At 41.7% G+C, this 19,059-nt stretch overlaps 1 protein-coding gene across 1 annotated transcript in view; it reads left to right on the top strand.

The window, feature by feature from the left end:
* Positions 1 to 19,059, top strand: part of rapgef4a (Rap guanine nucleotide exchange factor 4a) — a 100,523-nt gene that overhangs the window by 68,626 nt on the left and 12,838 nt on the right. Inside the window, exons 9-21 of the mRNA XM_073845249.1 lie at positions 2,383 to 2,566; positions 2,898 to 2,982; positions 5,169 to 5,229; positions 5,397 to 5,473; positions 5,720 to 5,866; positions 8,828 to 8,925; positions 9,038 to 9,123; positions 15,774 to 15,852; positions 16,056 to 16,206; positions 16,349 to 16,437; positions 18,017 to 18,047; positions 18,136 to 18,214; positions 18,360 to 18,506. Of these exons, the coding sequence (XP_073701350.1) occupies positions 2,383 to 2,566; positions 2,898 to 2,982; positions 5,169 to 5,229; positions 5,397 to 5,473; positions 5,720 to 5,866; positions 8,828 to 8,925; positions 9,038 to 9,123; positions 15,774 to 15,852; positions 16,056 to 16,206; positions 16,349 to 16,437; positions 18,017 to 18,047; positions 18,136 to 18,214; positions 18,360 to 18,506 (1,314 nt within the window). The remainder of the gene's footprint in view (positions 1 to 2,382; positions 2,567 to 2,897; positions 2,983 to 5,168; positions 5,230 to 5,396; positions 5,474 to 5,719; positions 5,867 to 8,827; positions 8,926 to 9,037; positions 9,124 to 15,773; positions 15,853 to 16,055; positions 16,207 to 16,348; positions 16,438 to 18,016; positions 18,048 to 18,135; positions 18,215 to 18,359; positions 18,507 to 19,059) is intronic.

Genomic DNA, 19,059 nt, shown 5'->3' with positions numbered 1-19,059 from the left:
CAGATCTGACTTTTTTTCTCAGAACTGCAAAACAAACTTACAAATCTGACTTTTTTTCTTAGAATTGCGTAATAAAAACTCACATTTGCAAGTTATCTAGTCAAAATGGCAAGATTTAAACTCGCAATTGTGAGAAAGAAACCCAAATTGTGAGATACAAACTTGCATTTGCAAAAGTCAGAATTGCAAGTTTTTATCTTGTAATTCTGATTCTATTTCTCACAAAAAGTCAAATAAAGTCAAATATTTGAGTTATAAACTTCCAATTGTAAGTTATAAAGTCAGAATTGTGAGATATAAACTCACAACTGAGTTATAGTCATATTTTTGATATATAAACTCGCAATTCTGAGAAATGAAGATATAACCTTACAAATTAAACTTTTTTCTTAGAATTGCGTGATATAAACTTACAAAGTCAGATTTTTCAGATATAAACTTGCAATTCTGAGAAATGAAGTCAGACTTGTGTGATAAAAATTTACAATTGTGAGTTATAAAGTTAGAATTGCAAGATGTAAACTTGCAAATCACTTTTTTCTCAGAATTGCATTATATATACTCGCAATTGCAAGTTATTAAGTCAGAATTGTGAAACAAACTTGCAACTCTGAGAAATAAAGTTGCAATTCAGAGAAATAAAGTCAGAATTGCGAGACATAAACTTGCAAATCAGACTTTTTTTCTCAGAATTGTGATATAAAGTCAGATTCTTTAGATATAAACGTGCAACTGCGAGTTATAAAGTCAGAATTGCGAGATACAAACTCACAGTTTCAAGTTACAAAGTCAGAATTGCGAGATACAAACTTGCAAATCTGATTTTTTTTTCTCAGAACTGCAAAACATAACCTCACAAATCAGATTTTTTTCTTAGAATTGCGTAATAAAAACTCACAATTGTGAGTTATAAAGTCAGATTTTTGAGAATTAAACTCATTTGCAAGTTATTAAGTCAGAATTGTGAAACAAACTTGCAACTCTGAGAAATAAAGTTGCAATTCAGAGAAATAAAGTCAGAATTGCGAGACAAACTTGCAAATCAGACTTTTTTTCTCAGAATTGTGATATAAAGTCAGATTCTTTAGATATAAACGTGCAACTGCGAGTTATAAAGTCAGAATTGCGAGATACAAACTCACAGTTTCAAGTTACAAAGTCAGAATTGCGAGATACAAACTTGCAAATCTGATTTTTTTTTCTCAGAACTGCAAAACATAACCTCACAAATCAGATTTTTTTCTTAGAATTGCGTAATAAAAACTCACAATTGTGAGTTATAAAGTCAGATTTTTGAGAATTAAACTCATTTGCAAGTTATAAAGTCAGAATTGCGAGATGTAAATTTGCAAATCTGACTTTTTTCTCAAAATTGCATTATATAAACTCGCAATTGCAAGTTATTAAGTCAGAATTGCAGTACAAACTTGCAACTCTGAGAAATAAAGTTGCAATTCAGAGAAATAAAGTCAGAATTGCAAGACATAAACCTGCAAATCTGACTTTTTTTTCTCAGAATTGTGATATAAAGTCAGATTCTTTAGATATAAACTTGCAATTCAGAGAAATAAAGTCAGAATTGCGAGACATAAACTCACAGTTTCAAGTTACAAAGTCAGAATTGCGAGATACAAACTCACAGTTTCAAGTTACAAAGTCAGAATTGCGAGATACAAACTTACAAATCTGACTTTTTTTCTTAGAATTGCGTAATAAAAACTCACATTTGCAAGTTACCTAGTCAAAATGGCAAGATTTAAACTCGCAATTGTGAGAAAGCAACCCAAATTGTGAGATACAAACTTGCATTTGCAAGAAAAGTCAGAATTGCAAGTGTTTATCTTGTAATTCTGATTCTATTTCTCACAATTGTGAGTTTATATCACGCAATTCTGAGAAAAAGTCAAAATTGCTAGTTTGTATCTTACAGTTCTGACTTTATACCTTATAATTGGGAGTTTATATCTCACAGTTCTGGAAAAAAATCAGAAATGACAGTAAAAGTTGCAATAAGCTTTTTTTTATTTTTATTCAGTGGCGGAAAAGGGCTTCCATACATTTCTCCTAGCACTCTCAGAAAAAAAAAAAAAAACAGGTACAAAAGCTGTCAATGGGGCAGTACCCTTTCAAAAGGTACAACTTTGTATCTTATTTGCCTCTTAAGGGTGCATATAAGTACCTTAACGGTACATATTAGTACCTAAATGGTACACAGCTTTTGAAAATGTACTGCCTCAGTGAACGCTTTGTACTATTTATCTTTGGGAATGTAGAATGAGCCACACAAGAGTCTTGTTTACACTAAAGATGTGATATGGTCACATCTGTTTCTGTGTTGTGTGGTTGGTCTTCATTACCAGTTTGTTCTGTGTTTGGCTGCAGTGGACCAGGAGCTGAGTTTCCAAGATAAGTATCTGTTTTATCGCTTCCTGGACGATGAGACAGAGGACACACCCCTGCCCACTGAGGAAGAGAAGAAAGAGAGTGATGAAGAACTACAGGACACCCTCCTGCTCCTCTCTCAGATCGGACCTGACGCCCATCTGCGGATGATCCTGAGTAAACAGTACGTTCCTCCTCAGAAGCCTGTTAATATATTAATATAAGAGTCATTATGTCCCCCAGAGGACTCTTGGGTTATTAAGAGAAGTGCCTCGGAGTGATCCGATCTGTATCTGCTACTGTTTGGCTGCTTTCCTACGAACTTTCCCACAATTCTGATAGTCTGAAAGTCTCCAAAGGCAGATTAGACTTTTATATGCATGCTGTAACTGAAGCAGATACCTTTTAAAGGTCCTGGGAGATGTAATATCTGCTCCAGGACAAAACTTTTGAAAATGTCAGAATAAGTTTGAAAGTCATGTCTGCCGATGACATCATTGTCCTGTTCTCTGCAGACCTGGCCAGAGGACAGTAGATGACCTGGAGATCATTTATGAGGAGCTGCTGCATATTAAAGCCTTATCACATCTGTCCACCACTGTAAGTACACATTACATTAGGATAGAGGAAATTAGTTTGGTGTACACACGTTACAGTAAAAGAACAATTGAGACACAAATGCAAATTCTGTGTAATATAAAGGCAGACCTTTTGCAGAATGCTTCTCATGAAATGAAAGTGAATGGGAAGCGATGCTGTTCATCTTCATCAAAGACAAAAAATACCATAAAAGTAGTCCTTACCACTTGTACAGTTGTGAAAAAGAAGTGTGCTTAAATTTCCACTTGTAGTGCACTTCAAATATAAAATATCCTGAAAAAATATATATATCAGTATATAGAAAACTGTACTTGCAGATAATATAATATTTCTGAAATAAAAGGCCACTTAAGTGTACTTAAAGGTGAAAGACACCTTTATTCTATGTGTTGATGTAATTTTAATATGAAGCAGTCCCGCCCCCTTTTTTTAGTAGCCAATAGTATTTTGTTTATAGCACAACTTAGGCCAGAGCCACTGAGCTCGTTAAAGCCGCATTTGTCAGTGTATGACAGCCACAATCTCATCCATATTGCTATAAAATATAGCATTCTGTGTAGAATTCAGATGGGTTTGATATGTTTTGTGGTCTGCGCTGTTTCGCACATATGATCCGCTCCAGCAGTCTGTGTGAGAAACAGAAAACTGAAATTTACAGATAATGTACTCACCCCCTTGTCATTCAAGATGTTCATGTATTTATTTCTTTAGTCATAAAAAAAATTATGTTTTTTGAGGAAAACATTTCAGGATTTCTCTCCATATAATGGACTTCTATGGTACCCCAGAATTTAAACTTCCAAAATGCAGTTTAAATGCAGCTTCCAAGGGCTCCAAACGATCCCAGCTGAGGAAGAAGGGTCTTATCTAGCTAAATGACTGGTTATTTTCTAAAAAAAAATGAGCAATTTATACACATTTTAACTGCAAATGCTCGTCTTGGTCTAGCTCTGCGTAAACTCTATGTATTCCTTTTTATGACAGTTAGGGTATGTCGAAAAACCCATCTTATTTTCTCCTCCAAATTCAAAAATCGCCCTACATCGCTGCAGAACTACCGACCCAGTGTTTACAAAGTGAGCAAGATCAAATGCCCTTTACAACAAAAGGTAAAACAGCAATGTAGAGCAAATTTGAAGTTGGAGGAGAAAATGAGATGGGAGTTTTTCGACATACCCTGTCGAAAAAACTGTCTTCAACCAGAATACACAGAATTTACGCAGAGCTAGACAAGACGAGCATTTAAGGTTAAAAAGTATATAAATTGTAATTTTTTAGAAAATAACCAATCGTTTTGATCTAGATAAGACCCTTCTTCTTGGCTTTGCATTTTGTGAGTTCAAACTTGCGGGCACCATAGAAGTCCATTATATGGAGAGAAATCCTAATATGTTTTCCTCAAAAAACATAAGGGAGTAAATTATCTGTAAATTTTTGTGAATTTAAACTTTTTGTGAATTTAAACTTTTTTTAAAAGCCAAAAAACTTCAATTTTGATTTCAGAAAGTGCACTTTTATTACTTACTTTCTTAAAAAGTTCACTTTGTAATGATCACATTTTTACTTTAAAGTACATCATTATGGTTAAATAACCATTTGCCATGTTTTAAAGGAGACATCGGATGCTAAATTTCCACAAGTTGATATGATTCCTTAGGGCCTTTATGAAATGTCTGTAACATACTTTGGTCAAAATTCCTCAGTGCTTGTGTAAAACAACACCCTTTTTACCTTGTCAAAAACAGCTCTGTTCACAGCAACCCATTTCAGTGCATGCCTCTTTAAATGATAATGAGCTCTGCTCACCCCGCCCCTACAACTACAGCATACAGCTGGCTGAGGGTGGGAATATGTTAATATCGGACAGTCTGTCCACACTTGTGGGCGGGGCTTAAGCAGTATGATGTCATACTGCTCAGAAAATCAAAACGGCTTGATAATCGAGACTGTTTCGTTTTTTTGGAGATTAAACAAAGTAGTGAATGGAATTTTATCATTGTAGGGTGGTTGTGTCCACACACTGCTAACACACATTTATATGCAAACTTTTTGCATTTTGCATTTTGCATTCAATGTGCCCTTTAATAGGAGCTTTAATAGGTGTGTATTAAAAAAATATCAAATATCAAATAATTACATGGTGACATTTATTTCAACACTAGTGTTGTATTGTGTTTTTTTTCCAGGTGAAGAGGGAACTAGCTGGTGTTCTGATATTTGAGTCCCACGCCAAAGCAGGGACAGTGTGTAAGTGTTAAACCCATTACACCACAAACCTGCTTGACTAACTTAACTTACAAAATGAAGTCAAATCATTCAGAACTGAGTGTGGAATTTCAGTTTGTGATTATCTATGTAACATGTGTCTGTGTTCTGCATCAGATGAGTTCACTATCGATCTTTTTTGTTCCTAGTGTTTAATCAAGGGGAGGAGGGCACGTCATGGTACATCATCCTGAAGGGCTCTGTTAACGTGGTGATCTATGGAAAGGTCAGACTAGTAATTCCCTACTAATGCTTCACATTCAGCAGACTAATGAAGCGTTTAATGTGTGATAATGCGGAGCAGCTAATCACACTCAAGCCAATTCTAGTACATGCCGACTGTGCCAGGAAAGAGTGTGTGAAAATTGAATTACAGCTGGAATATGTTTTCATCACTGTCTGTGCTCTTTGCTGGTTTGTCTAGCTCTTGGCAGACGGCAGCGGGCTGTTTAGATGTCATGTCTCATTGCAGGGCGTAGTATGCACGTTACATGAGGGAGATGACTTCGGGAAGCTGGCTCTGGTGAATGACGCACCTCGGGCAGCGTCTATCGTACTGAGAGAGGACAACTGCCACTTCCTGAGAGTGGATAAAGAAGACTTCAACAGAATCCTCAGGGTCAGGGGTTACTATTCACAACAAAACACATGCCCTATCCACCTTATTCTTCAATGGGGAAGTAAGTCTATGGGCAAGACTTCCGGTTCATTAGCCGCTGTAGGGAAATAATGAGAAGAATAACAACGTGCAGTAAACATTAAAACTGTTTGCAATATTAAGCAGCAAAACAAGCTGTTTTGTACAGCTAAAAATAGCTGGATGCGGATGAGACCGGAAGCCAGACCCATAAAATTTACAAATGGCCATGCCCATTCATACAGGGAAAAATAAGGTGGATACTCAGAAAACTGTTTTGTCATATACTCTACACTGTAGAAATTGTAGCGTATAAGTTGATTTGTTGGTGCAATATTTAAACTCATTTAGTGATGTTAAAAAGTTTAATAAAATATAAAATAAATAAATAACATTCAATTAAATATAGTAGAATGTGCTCCGTGTGGATGTTGTTAAATCTAAATGAACTAGTTATAAAATAAAAGGAAATAAAAAAATAAAAAAAGCATAAATAAATAAATGAAGTAGAATCTTAGACCTAAATTAACTAGTTGCTGTATGCAAAACTGTATGCATACACTAAACTGTGTGAAATTAATTTATAGACAGATCTAAATTGTACCAGTTTGAGTAGTAGTATGATTTATATATAATATTATAGATTATATTGATATTTAGCTTTTATCTTTAGATTTTCAGTTTTTAGTTTAATAACTTAAAATTGTGCTTTTTAGTTTTTCTTAGCTTGCTGATTTTCCTTTATATTTACCTTTATTTCAGTTTTAGTTTAAGTTTACATAGTTTCAGTATTTCAGGTAGTTGCCAAATCAACATTTATAATTGTTGTTTAAGTTTTTCATCTTATATATGTATTTTATTTCAGCTTTATTTACCAGAAAATGATTTTAAACGTCTCAGTTTAAGTATTAGTTATCAATAAAACTTATATCTACCATTTTAGTATTGTATTATCATTAATATACTTTCATGGCTTTTGGTAATATTTTGACAGCTTTTATTTTTATTTTTATTTATTTTTTGTATTTGTATATTTTGTTGTGATTTGTCATTTTAATTAGTTTTTTGTCTATATTGTTGTTTAAATTAATTTTATTTATTTTATTCAATTTAATTTTATATTATTGTTTTAGTAATTAAATTGAAATTAAATGTAAATTAGAAATGTTTTTGCTAAGCCCTAAAATGTCATCATATACACTAATGTTTAAAAATGCTTTCTTTTCTTTCTTTCTTTTTCTCTTTCTTTCTTTCTTTCTTTCTTTCTTTCTTTCTTTCTTTCTTTCTTTCTTTCTTTCTTTCTTTCTTTCTTTCTTTTATTTTATTGTTAAATTTAAATTTAAATGAAACAAAAAATGAGAAATGTTGCCTTAGCAACCATCTAAAAAGCTGAAATAAGTAATCGTTTGCAGATATTTTATTTCAGTTCATGTTTTTTTTACAAACCTAAACTTTTAAATAAATAAATAAATACATAAAATAAAAGTTGAGTTGATAGTGAAGGAAAAGCAGCCAAGAAGTTTGCAGCATACATGTGAACAACTCCGCTACTGATGTAAAAGCATCCCAGAATCTAAGCAAAAAAGTGAAAAAATAAGTAAATAAAGAAAAAATAGTTTAAATTTAGATTAGTCTAACATTTTTTGATACTACACAATTCCCCTTATGCCATTTTTTTCCATAATTCTATTTTTGCTAGTGTGCTGTTGGCCTAATGACTATTTAATTATCCTCTAATAGTTTTCTCTAGGTGCATTTGTGTGTGTGTTTGTATTGTATAATGATCCGTCCATCAGCAGCACATGAGAATCTCTCTCCCAGCGCTCTGACAATAGAGAGCTGAGCTCAGGAAAGCCAGAGCAGCGTCTAAGCGGAAGCTCAGTCTGAGTGTGTGTGTGTGTGTGTGTGTGTGTGTGTGTGTGTGTGTGTGTGTGTGTGTGTGTGTGTGTGTGTGTGTGTGTGTGTGTGTGTGTGTGTGTGTGTGTGTGTGTGTGTGTGTGTGTGTGTGCGCGTGTGTGTGTGCGTGTGCGTGTGCGCGCGCGTGTGTGTGTGTGTGTGTGTGTGTGTGTGTGTGTGTGTGTGTGTGTGTGTGTGTGTGTGTGTGTGTGTGTGGCTGTTAGTGTGCCTTTGGAACACACAGAAACAGGATGCCTACTATCTAAACAAATATAGTGAGATTTAGTGATTTAATTTAGATTTCACATTCTAGACTCATTAGTTGCATAATTACACAGCATGATGCAACTGGACAAAAACAAGTATGTATGAAGAATGCAACTGATAGAAATGCTGAAGGACAAAGTCTTTTAATACAGTCTTTAACAAGGCATAGTTTCTGATCTTAAGAGCAAACCGGGGATAGTTGTCATACTTTTTCCCTATTTCTAAGAGTACATTTATTTTTTACAGTTGATAAAATACAGCTGCATATTTTAATGCAATGACAACCACCGTCTTCCCTATTAGTCATTAAACTCATTATTTCTTGAATAATGCAAAGGATAAAACATTACGTTAAATCTCAAGTGAAGTAAATATTAGACATTTAGATCATAGGCATTCAGACAAAATAGGTTGGGAACCCCTGCTATAACTTGAGTATTAGTCTCCCTCTACTGGTAGTGTTGCTGAATTACAACAGAGGTGACATTGTGGAAAACAAGTGACAAACAGCACCTTTATTTGATCACTCCATTGTTAATTCCGCTGTATGATCTGATTTCTCAGTTCAGTGCTGTAATAGTGAGTTTAGTGTGTATTGCTGCTAAACTGCTGACGTCTGATAGCTCAGATGGACACTATCACAACAGCACTAATCCAGCATTAGCTGAGCACATCACTTCTCTCTGTTGAGTGACCTAACTAGTCATTTTAGATTTTAGTACATTACATTCGATTTGTTATGATTAAATCTCATTCTGTTTCATCTGTGTGTGTATTCAGGATGTGGAGGCAAACACGGTCCGTCTGAAGGAACATGAGGAGGATGTGTTGGTTTTGGAGAAAACTAACAACAGGGGCTCCAGTTCCTCTCCTCTCAAGTACATAATTTCTATTCTTCTATCAATTTCTATCAACGTTAAGACTTTAAGACTACTATGAAATAAGTGTGAACTGCTGTATAACCTCAAACTACCTGCACCTGTTCTTCAGGTATACAGTGATGTCAGGAACTCCAGAGAAGATTCTGGAACATCTTCTGGAGACAATGAAACTTGACTCCCAGTTCACAGAGTCAGGTACTATGCAATGCATTCTGTGAGAGAAATATGCAGATAAATAGTAAAACAGGAAGTGGCTTTTGTTTGGTGATAGTTGTTCATGAGTCCCTTGTTTGTCCTGAACAGTAAAACTGGCCACTGTTCTTCAGAAAAATCCTTTAGGTTCCACCAATTTTTTCGTTTTTCAGTTACAACAATGACTGTATGATTTTGAGATCCATCTTTTCACACTGAGGACAACTGAGGGACTCATATGCAACTATTACAGAAAATTCACACTCACTGATGCCTCAGAAGGAAAAGCCATGCATTAAGAGTCGGGGGGTGAAAACTTTTTGAATTTCAAGATTGGGGTAAATTTTACTTATCTTGTCTTCTTGGAAACATCTTCTGTAGCCTCTGAAGAGCAGTAATAAATGAAAAAATATGACATTTAGGCAAAATATGAAAAATGTACATATCTCCATTCTGTTCAAAAGTTTTCACTCCCCATTTCTTAATGCATTGTTTTTCTGTCTGGAGGATCAGTGAGTGTTTGAACCTTCTGTAATAGTTGCATATGAGTCCCTCAGTTGTCCTCAGTGTGAAAAGATGGATCTAAAAAATGCTGGAAAACCAGTTTCTCTGAAGAACAGCAGGCAGTTTAACTGTTCAGGACAAACAAGGGATTCAAGAACAAGATCACTAAACAAAACAACAACAACAAAAAAACAGCTGTGGAACATTCAGGTAACAACACTGTATTAAGAATCAAGGAGTTGTAAACTTTTTGTAAACTAATTATTATTGTTGACTATATGTAAACATCTTTTATGTGAAATATCTTATTCAGGTCAATACTAAAAAAAACAATAAAATTCTTTCTTTCTTTCTTTCTTTCTTTCTTTCTTTTCAAAATAAGTTATTTTTATTTAGCAAGGATGCATTAAATTGTTGAATGTGACAGTGAGAACATTTATAATTAAAAAAAATCTATTGCAATAAATAAAATGCATTTTGTATGATCCCTCTTATTTAGGTAAAATAATGAACATTTCGCAGATTCTGAAAGGGGGATGTAAACTTTTGACTTCAACTGTACATAAGCTTTCAATAAATAAATGAACAATGGAGTATTTCCCACACTAATGGAAAACATGGAAATGTTAAGGATTTTTATTTTTATTTTCCAGGACTGGAAAAGTCATGGGGATTCATATAATGAACATTTTTGTGTTACTGTATGCTCTGCCCTAAAATATGTCATCATATACATTACTTACTTTTTTAAACTTAAGTTTAAAATGTCTTTCTTTCTTTCTTTCTTTCTTTTCAAAATAAATTAATTTGATTTAGCAAGGATGCATTAAATTGTTGAATGACAGTGAGAATATTTATAATGTTTTAAAAAAAAATTCTATTGCAAATAAATGCTGTTCTTTTGAAGTTGTATTAATAAAAACAGTTTTCAACAATGATAATAATCAAAAATGTTTCTTGAGCAGCAAATCAGCATTTTAGAATGATTTCTAAAGGATCATGTGACACTGATGTCACGTAAATCAAGGGGTCTGGGTCCAAATGCAGGGAGGGAAAGAATAAATTTAATAAACACAAAAAACAGAACAAAAGGCCAACACGGCACAAACTGAAATACTCAAAAACCAAAATCAAGAACTCAAAAGCCAGGGATTTTCAAAGACATCAAACAAACAGGACACGAGACAATGCAGAGATGAAGCAGGAGTGAGAAATGAGAATTCTTATACAAAAGTCCAAATGGTGAACAGCTGTGAGTGAATCAGTGTTAACGACAAGGACAGGTGAATGCTATCAGAAGTGCAGTGTGAATAGCGACCTCAGGAGGCTGAGGGAAACCCCACAGCCCCGATCATGACAGTACCCCCTCCCTACGGAACGGCTCCCAGACGTTCCATAAGTCTGGAGGGAGGAGGAACGGGGGAAGGCGAATCAGGGGGAGGGATGGCGGGCCAGGCCCGTGCAGCGGAGTCACGTGAGCGGACCTCACCGCCAGAGGAACGTCAGCGGACGCCGCCGCCTGAGGAACGTGAGCTGGCCTCGCCGCCAGAGGAACGTGAGCTGACGCCGCCACCTGAGGAACGTGAGCGGACCTCACCGCCAGAGGAACGTGAGCTGACGCCAGAGGAACGTGAGCTGACGCCGCCGCCAGAGGAACGTGAGCTGGCGCCACCGCCTGAGGAACGTGAGCTGGCCTCGCCGCCAGAGGAACGTGAGCTGACGCCGCCGCCAGAGGAACGTGAGCTGACGCCGCCGGCAGAGGAACGTGAACTGACCTCACCGCCAGAGGAACGTCAGCGGACGCCGCCGCCTGAGGAACGTGAGCTGGCCTCGCCGCCAGAGGAACGTGAGCTGACGCCGCCGCCAGAGGAACGTGAGCTGACGCCGCCGCCAGAGGAACGTGAGCTGACGCCGCCGCCAGAGGAACGTGAACTGACCTCACCGCCAGAGGAACGTCAGCGGACGCCGCCGCCAGAGGAACGTGAGCTGGCGCCACCGCCTGAGGAACATGAGCTGGCCTCGCCGCCAGAGGAACGTGAGCTGACGCCGCCGCCAGAGGAACGTGAGCTGACGCCGCCGCCAGAGGAACGTGAGCTGACGCCGCCGCCAGAGGAACGTGAACTGACCTCACCGCCAGAGGAACGTCAGCGGACGCCGCCGCCAGAGGAACGTGAGCTGGCGCCACCGCCTGAGGAACATGAGCTGGCCTCGCCGCCAGAGGAACGTGAGCTGACGCCGCCGCCAGAGGAACGTGAGCTGACGCCGCCGCCAGAGGAACGTGAGCTGACGCCGCCGCCAGAGGAACGTGAGCTGGCCTCGCCGCCAGAGGAACGTGAGCTGACGCCGCCGCCAGAGGAACGTGAGCTGACGCCGCCGCCAGAGGAACGTGAGCTGGCCCCGCCGGCAGAGGAACGTGAACTGACCTCACCGCCAGAGGAACGTCAGCGGACGCCGCCGCCAGAGGAACGTGAGCTGGCGCCACCGCCTGAGGAACATGAGCTGGCCTCGCCGCCAGAGGAACGTGAGCTGACGCCGCCGCCAGAGGAACGTGAGCTGACGCCGCCGCCAGAGGAACGTGAGCTGACGCCGCCGCCAGAGGAACGTGAGCTGGCCTCGCCGCCAGAGGAACGTGAGCTGACGCCGCCGCCAGAGGAACGTGAGCTGGCCCCGCCGGCAGAGGAACGTGAACTGACCTCACCGCCAGAGGAACGTGAGCTGACGCCGCCGCCTGAGGAACGTGAGCTGGCCTCGCCGCCAGAGGAACGTCAGCGGACGCCGCCTGAGGAACGTGAGCTGGCCTCGACGCCAGAGGAACGTCAGCGGTCACCGCCGCCTGAGGAACGTGAGCTTGGCTCGCCGCCAGAGGAACTTCAGCGGACGCCGCCGCCTGAGGAACGTGAGCTGGCCTCGCCGCCAGAGGAACGTGAGCTGACGCCGCCGCCTGAGGAACGTGAGCTGGCCTCGCCGCCAGAGGAACGTGAGCTGACGCCGCCGCCTGAGGAACGTGAGCTGGCCTCGCCGCTAGAGGAACGTCAGCGGACGCCGCCTGAGGAACGTGAGCTGGCCTCGACGCCAGAGGAACGTCAGCGGTCACCGCCGCCTGAGGAACGTGAGCTGGCCTCGCCGCCAGAGGAACTTCAGCGGACGCCGCCGCCTGAGGAACGTGAGCTGGCCTCGCCGCCAGAGGAACGTGAGCTGACGCCGCCGCCTGAGGAACGTGAGCTGGCCTCGCCGCCAGAGGAACGTGAGCTGACGCCGCCGCCTGAGGAACGTGAGCTGGCCTCGCCGCCAGAGGAACTTGAGCTGGCCTCGCCGCCAGAGGAACGTCAGCGGACGCCGCCGCCAGAGGAACGTGAGCTGACGCCGCCGCCAGAGGAACGTGAGCTGGCCTCGCCGCCAGAGGAACGTGAGCTGACGCCGCCGCCAGAGGAACGTGAGCTGACGCCGCCGCCAGAGGAACGTGAGCTGGCCCCGCCGGCAGAGGAACGTGAACTGACCTCACCGCCAGAGGAACGTGAGCTGACGCCGCCGCCTGAGGAACGTGAGCTGGCCTCGCCGCCAGAGGAACGTCAGCTGGACGCCGCCTGAGGAACGTGAGCTGGCCTCGACGCCTGAGGAACGTGAGCTGGCCTCGCCGCCAGAGGAACTTCAGCGGACGCCGCCGCCTGAGGAACGTGAGCTGGCCTCGCCGCCAGAGGAACGTGAGCTGACGCCGCCGCCTGAGGAACGTGAGCTGGCCTCGCCGCCAGAGGAACGTGAGCTGACGCCGCCGCCTGAGGAACGTGAGCTGGCCTCGCCGCCAGAGGAACGTCAGCGGACGCCGCCTGAGGAACGTGAGCTGGCCTCGACGCCAGAGGAACGTCAGCGGTCACCGCCGCCTGAGGAACGTGAGCTGGCCTCGCCGCCAGAGGAACTTCAGCGGACGCCGCCGCCTGAGGAACGTGAGCTGGCCTCGCCGCCAGAGGAACGTGAGCTGACGCCGCCGCCTGAGGAACGTGAGCTGGCCTCGCCGCCAGAGGAACGTGAGCTGACGCCGCCGCCTGAGGAACGTGAGCTGGCCTCGCCGCCAGAGGAACTTGAGCTGGCCTCGCCGCCAGAGGAACGTCAGCGGACGCCGCCGCCTGAGGAACGTGAGCTGGCCTCGCCGCCAGAGGAACGTGAGCTGACGCCGCCGCCTGAGGAACGTGAGCTGGCCTCGCCGCCAGAGGAACGTCAGTGGTCACCGCCGCGTCCGGAACAGAGAGAGCGGTCACCGCCGCGTCAGGAGCAGAGAGAGCGGTCACCACCGCGTCAGAAACAGAGAGAGCGGTCACCGCCGCGTCCGGAACAGAGAGAGCGGTCACCGCCGCGTCAGGAACAGAGAGAGCGGTCACCACCGCGTCAGAAACAGAGAGAGCGGTCACCGCCGCGTCCGGAACAGAGAGAGCGGTCACCGCCGCGTCAGAAACAGAGAGAGCGGTCACCGCCGCGTCCGGAACAGAGAGAGCGGTCACCACCGCGTCAGAAACAGAGAGAGCGGTCACCGCCGCGTCCGGAACAGAGAGAGCGGTCACCACCGCGTCAGAAACAGAGAGAGCGGTCACCGCCGCGTCCGGAACAGAGAGAGCGGTCACCGCCGCGTCAGGAACAGAGAGAGCGGTCACCGCCGCGTCAGGAGCAGAGAGAGCGGTCACCACCGCGTCAGAAACAGAGAGAGCGGTCACCGCCGCGTCCGGAACAGAGAGAGCGGTCACCGCCGCGTCAGGAACAGAGAGAGCGGTCACCACCGCGTCAGAAACAGAGAGAGCGGTCACCGCCGCGTCCGGAACAGAGAGAGCGGTCACCGCCGCGTCCGGAACAGAGAGAGCGGTCCCTGCCGCATCAGGAACGGAGATAGCGGTCGCAGCCGCATCAGGAACGGAGATAACGGTCGCCTCCGCATCCGGAACGGTGATAGCGGAGATAGCGGACACCGCCGCGTCAGGCACAGAGGGCGTGGTCACCTGCGCGTCAGGAACGGAGACAACGGACACCGCCGTCTCCCCTCGGAAGAGCCTCTCCGCCCCCACCGCAAAGCAGGGACGCATCCGTGCAGTCTCGGCCCTAAGAGCGTCCATCTCAGCCAGGCAGGCGTAGATAAACTCGAAGCGAGTAGCCGATGCCGCCTCAAAGGACATTCCCGCCGTGTCGGGAACAGAGCTGGTGGTCGCCGCCTCCTCAAAAAAAATATTCCTCCCCGCTGGACCCATTAGTGATGTCTGCATTCTGTCACTTAAATCAAGGGGTCTGGGTCCAAATGCAGGGAGGGAAAGAATAAATTTAATAAACACAAAAAACAGAACAAAAGGCCAACACGGCACAAACTGAAATACTCAAAAACCAAAATCAAGAACTCAAAAGCCAGGGATTATCAAAGACATCAAACAAACAGGACACGAGACAATGCAGACATGAAGCAGGAGTGAGAAATGAGAATTCTTATACAAAAGTCCAAATGGTGAACAGCTGTGAGTGAATCAGTGTTAACGACAAGGACAGGTGAATGCTATCAGAAGTGCAGTGTGAATAGCGACCTCAGGAGGCTGAGGGAAACCCCACAGCCCCGATCATGACAACTGAAGACTGTAGTAATGATGCTGAAAATTCAGCTTTGATTACAGGAATAAATTACAATTTTAACATATATTACAATATAAGTTTAATTGTAATCATATTTCACAATTATATCACAAAATTATTAAACATGAAACATTTTACCAACCCCATCATTTTGAAAAGTAGATATTGCCCTCGTTTACAGCGTTTGTAAAACTTGCTTGCAAGCCATAAAGATGTTTGTTTGAGTGAATTGTTGTTTTGAATCATTCATTTTCAATGAATCAGTCAAACTGGTTAAAAAAATTGTGAATGATTCATTAATAAATTAACGATCAAAATGATTTTGTAAAAATCTTTATCCAGTAATCACACAGAGCAATCTGGAAATGTCTTGGAAAAATCAAGAGTTGCAACTCTCTAAATATATTTATTATACGGTGCATATATTAAACATACATTACATGCAATTACTGAAGAACTCAATAAGTAACAAAATTAGTTAAAAAACACAGCCTCATGTTGCAAATTGTAGCTACTTTTAATTAACCTTTCTTTTTTCTCTTTCTCTGTAGATCCTGCTTTGGATGACTTTTTGCTTATGCACTGTGTTTTTGTCCCGAACAGTCAGCTGTGTCCACTGCTCATGGCCCAATATCCTTTACGGCTGCACTGACTGATTGATGAAATAAGTAACTGAAGTCTCTGTAATTCATCATCTTGATTAAGATGGTCGATGTACCATAGCTGTGTCCTTTGTGAATATTGTTTAATTCAGTAAATGCGAAGGTCACTAAACTCTCAGATTGTGGTTCTCAGTTTTTGGCTCAGTAGGCTAGTCCTTAGCTTTCGTTCACCTATCATGCTCAGCCGTCTCAGGGCAGTGAACAGGAGCGGATGGATTACACTCTCAATAACAAGCGCAGGGTGATTCGTCTGGTGTTACAGTGGGCCGCCATCAACACAGACCACCTGCAGGAGGAGGACAGCTCTTTCAACTTTCTCCAGGTCAGCAGCTTCACCTGACTCACGTCTGCTCTGATCTGCTCAGCAGTGATCGCTGATTAAAGTTTATCAGAGTTTATTCGAGAGAAATCCCGCTGGGATTTAGTGTGTTTCATTGTCAATCTGAGCGTGTTGTTTGTTGCAGGAGTTTTATGAAACAGTGTGTGAAGATGCCAGACACATCCCAGCTTTGAAAGATCAGTTGCCCGAACTAGAGAAGGTCATCAAACAGAAGTAAGAGCACAGCTTTTAGCCTGTTTAGACATATCAAGTAGTAGTCAAAAACGATTGGTATTATATTTAATACATTCTCTATGGCTCATATACAGTTGAAGTCAAAAGTTTACATACATCTTGCAGAATCTGCTAAATGTTAATTATTTTACCAAAATAAGAGAAATCATATACAAAATGCATGTTCTTTTTAATTCAGTACTGATCTGAATAAGATATTTCACATAAAAGACATTTACATGGGGGCAGCCGTGGCCTAATGGTTAGAGTGTTGGACTTGTAACCCAAAGGTTGCAGGTACGAGTCTCAGGTCCGGCAGGGGTTGTAGGTGGGGGGAGTGAATAACCGGCACCCTCTTTACCCTCAATAGGGACTGAGGTGAGTCCCTTGAGCAACGCACTGTACCCCCAACTGCTCACCCTCGGTGTGTGTGTTCACTACTGTGTGTGTGCACTTGGATGGGTTAAATGTAGAGCACAATTTCCTAGTATAGTTCACCATACTTGGCCTCACTTCACCTCCTTTCCTTTCCTTTCCTACATATAGTCCATTAGAGAAAATAATAGTTCAATTTATAGAAATGATTATTTGAATTTGAGGATCAGAATAATTACAATTATTTTGTCTTCTGGGAAACATGTAAGTATCTTCTGTAGTTTCTGAGGGGCAGTGCTAAATGAAACATATATATAAATATATATATTTTTTTTTTTATTTAGGCAAAATAAAAAAATGTACACATCTTCATTCTGTTCAAAAGTTTTCACCCCCGACTCTTAATGCAATTTGTTTTCTTCTGTAGCATCAGTGAGAATTTGAACATTGTGTAATAGTTGCAGATACACAAAATGTTGAAAAAACAAGTATTTTTCTGAAGAACAGCGGGCAAAAAACAATACAGTATTAAAAATTAAACTTTTGTAAATGTAAACTTTTAAACGGGGTCATTTTTATAAATTCAACTATTATTTTCTCCTGTGGACTATATGTGAACATCTTTTATGTAAAATATATCTTATTCAGGTCAGTACTAAATAAAAAAGAACATGCATTTTGTATAATCCCTCTTATTTAGGCAAAATAATTAACATTTTGCAGATTCTGCAAGGTGTATGTAAACTTTTGATTTCAACTGTAGTATGATATATTGAAAATATGGAGCTTGTACTTAAAAAATAAAAACATGGAAGTTTTCTGATATTTTCTGATACCTGCCAGTATCTGATATTATATGGCTAAAACATGAGATGAAATTCTGACAGGCTGTAATGTAATTCAATCTTTATACAATAGCAGACTACTTATATAAAATGTATAAAATATTAAATGTCACTCTATATTTAATATGCCTTAATAAGTTTATATTTAAATATATTTATTTCTTTATTGTGGGGATAAAACACATGATTCAATACAATACAATGATGATTAAGAGATGAACAAATAAATAGAGACCTTATAAATGTGTATCAAATATAAGACGACAGGCATTGTAGGGTTAAGATATCAGAAACTTTAGAAACTTAAGAGGAATCTTTTATATGTTCATAATCATTACACTCATAACATCTATTCACAGCTGTGATGATGGCCGGCCCTCTCAGAAAAAGGTGAGGGGAAAATAAAAAACTGAGTTTCTGTAGTATTGTCTTCAGTGCTGAATAAGTGTCATGCGATAGTCCTTCTCTCTCATTTCAGCACAAAGTCCTGCTGCGGCAGTTCAGCACAGGGAACGACAGACTGCAGAAGAGACAGCCAATCAAAAGCACAGATGAGAGTGAGTCTGTATCTGCTCTCCTTTGGTTATTTTCACAGATGTGATAGATGATAGATAGATCAACCAAAAATAGGCAGCAGGAAGGGTCCAGCCTTGAGACAGGAATGTGATTTATCAGTGTTTAAATGTGTGTGTTGTGCTTAAGTCCTCTTTAAGGTGTACTGCAGTGATCATACCTACTCCACAATCCGAGTGCCTGTCGCTGCTTCTGTCAGAGAGGTCATCGCCGCTGTTACCGATAAGCTGGGCTCAGGAGATGATCTTCTGCTCGTCCACCTCAACTCAGCCGGAGGTGAAAACACACACACAAACACACGCAAGCTATTTTTCCACTCTTATCACTGTATTGACAGCCATTTCCTCAGTTTTCATTGGTGTTTGATTAATTGCAGGTTGATTAATTCCATGCTTGCAGAGTGACTCTTATCTCTTTGACCTCTGGCTGACAATATGAGCTCTTTGCTGCACCCATCGTGATGTAGTGTTTCACATTCTGCATCCTAGTGCTGCTGCTCTCTGAGACACATGCTCCATTCCCACTGCCAGTCTGCTACACTGTGAACTAGTGTTGCAGTTACACAGTTACAGTTGATGTCAAAAGTTTACATGCCCCTTTGCAGAATCTGCAAAATGTTAATTATTTTTGGAGAATAAGAGAGATCATACAAAATGCATGTTATTGCATGCACGTTATTGTTTATTTAGTACGGACCTGAATAAGATCTTTCACATAAAAGACATTTACATATAGTTCACAAAAGAAAATAATTGTTGAATTTATAAAAATGACCCCGTTCAAAAGTTTACATACACTTGATTCTTAATACTGTGTTGTTACCTGAATG

This window comes from Garra rufa, chromosome 8 (genome assembly GCF_049309525.1).
Source record: "Garra rufa chromosome 8, GarRuf1.0, whole genome shotgun sequence".
Taxonomy (NCBI): domain Eukaryota; kingdom Metazoa; phylum Chordata; class Actinopteri; order Cypriniformes; family Cyprinidae; genus Garra; species Garra rufa.
Note: the sequence above shows the minus strand (reverse complement) of the source record. Positions and strands in the feature narration are given on the sequence as shown.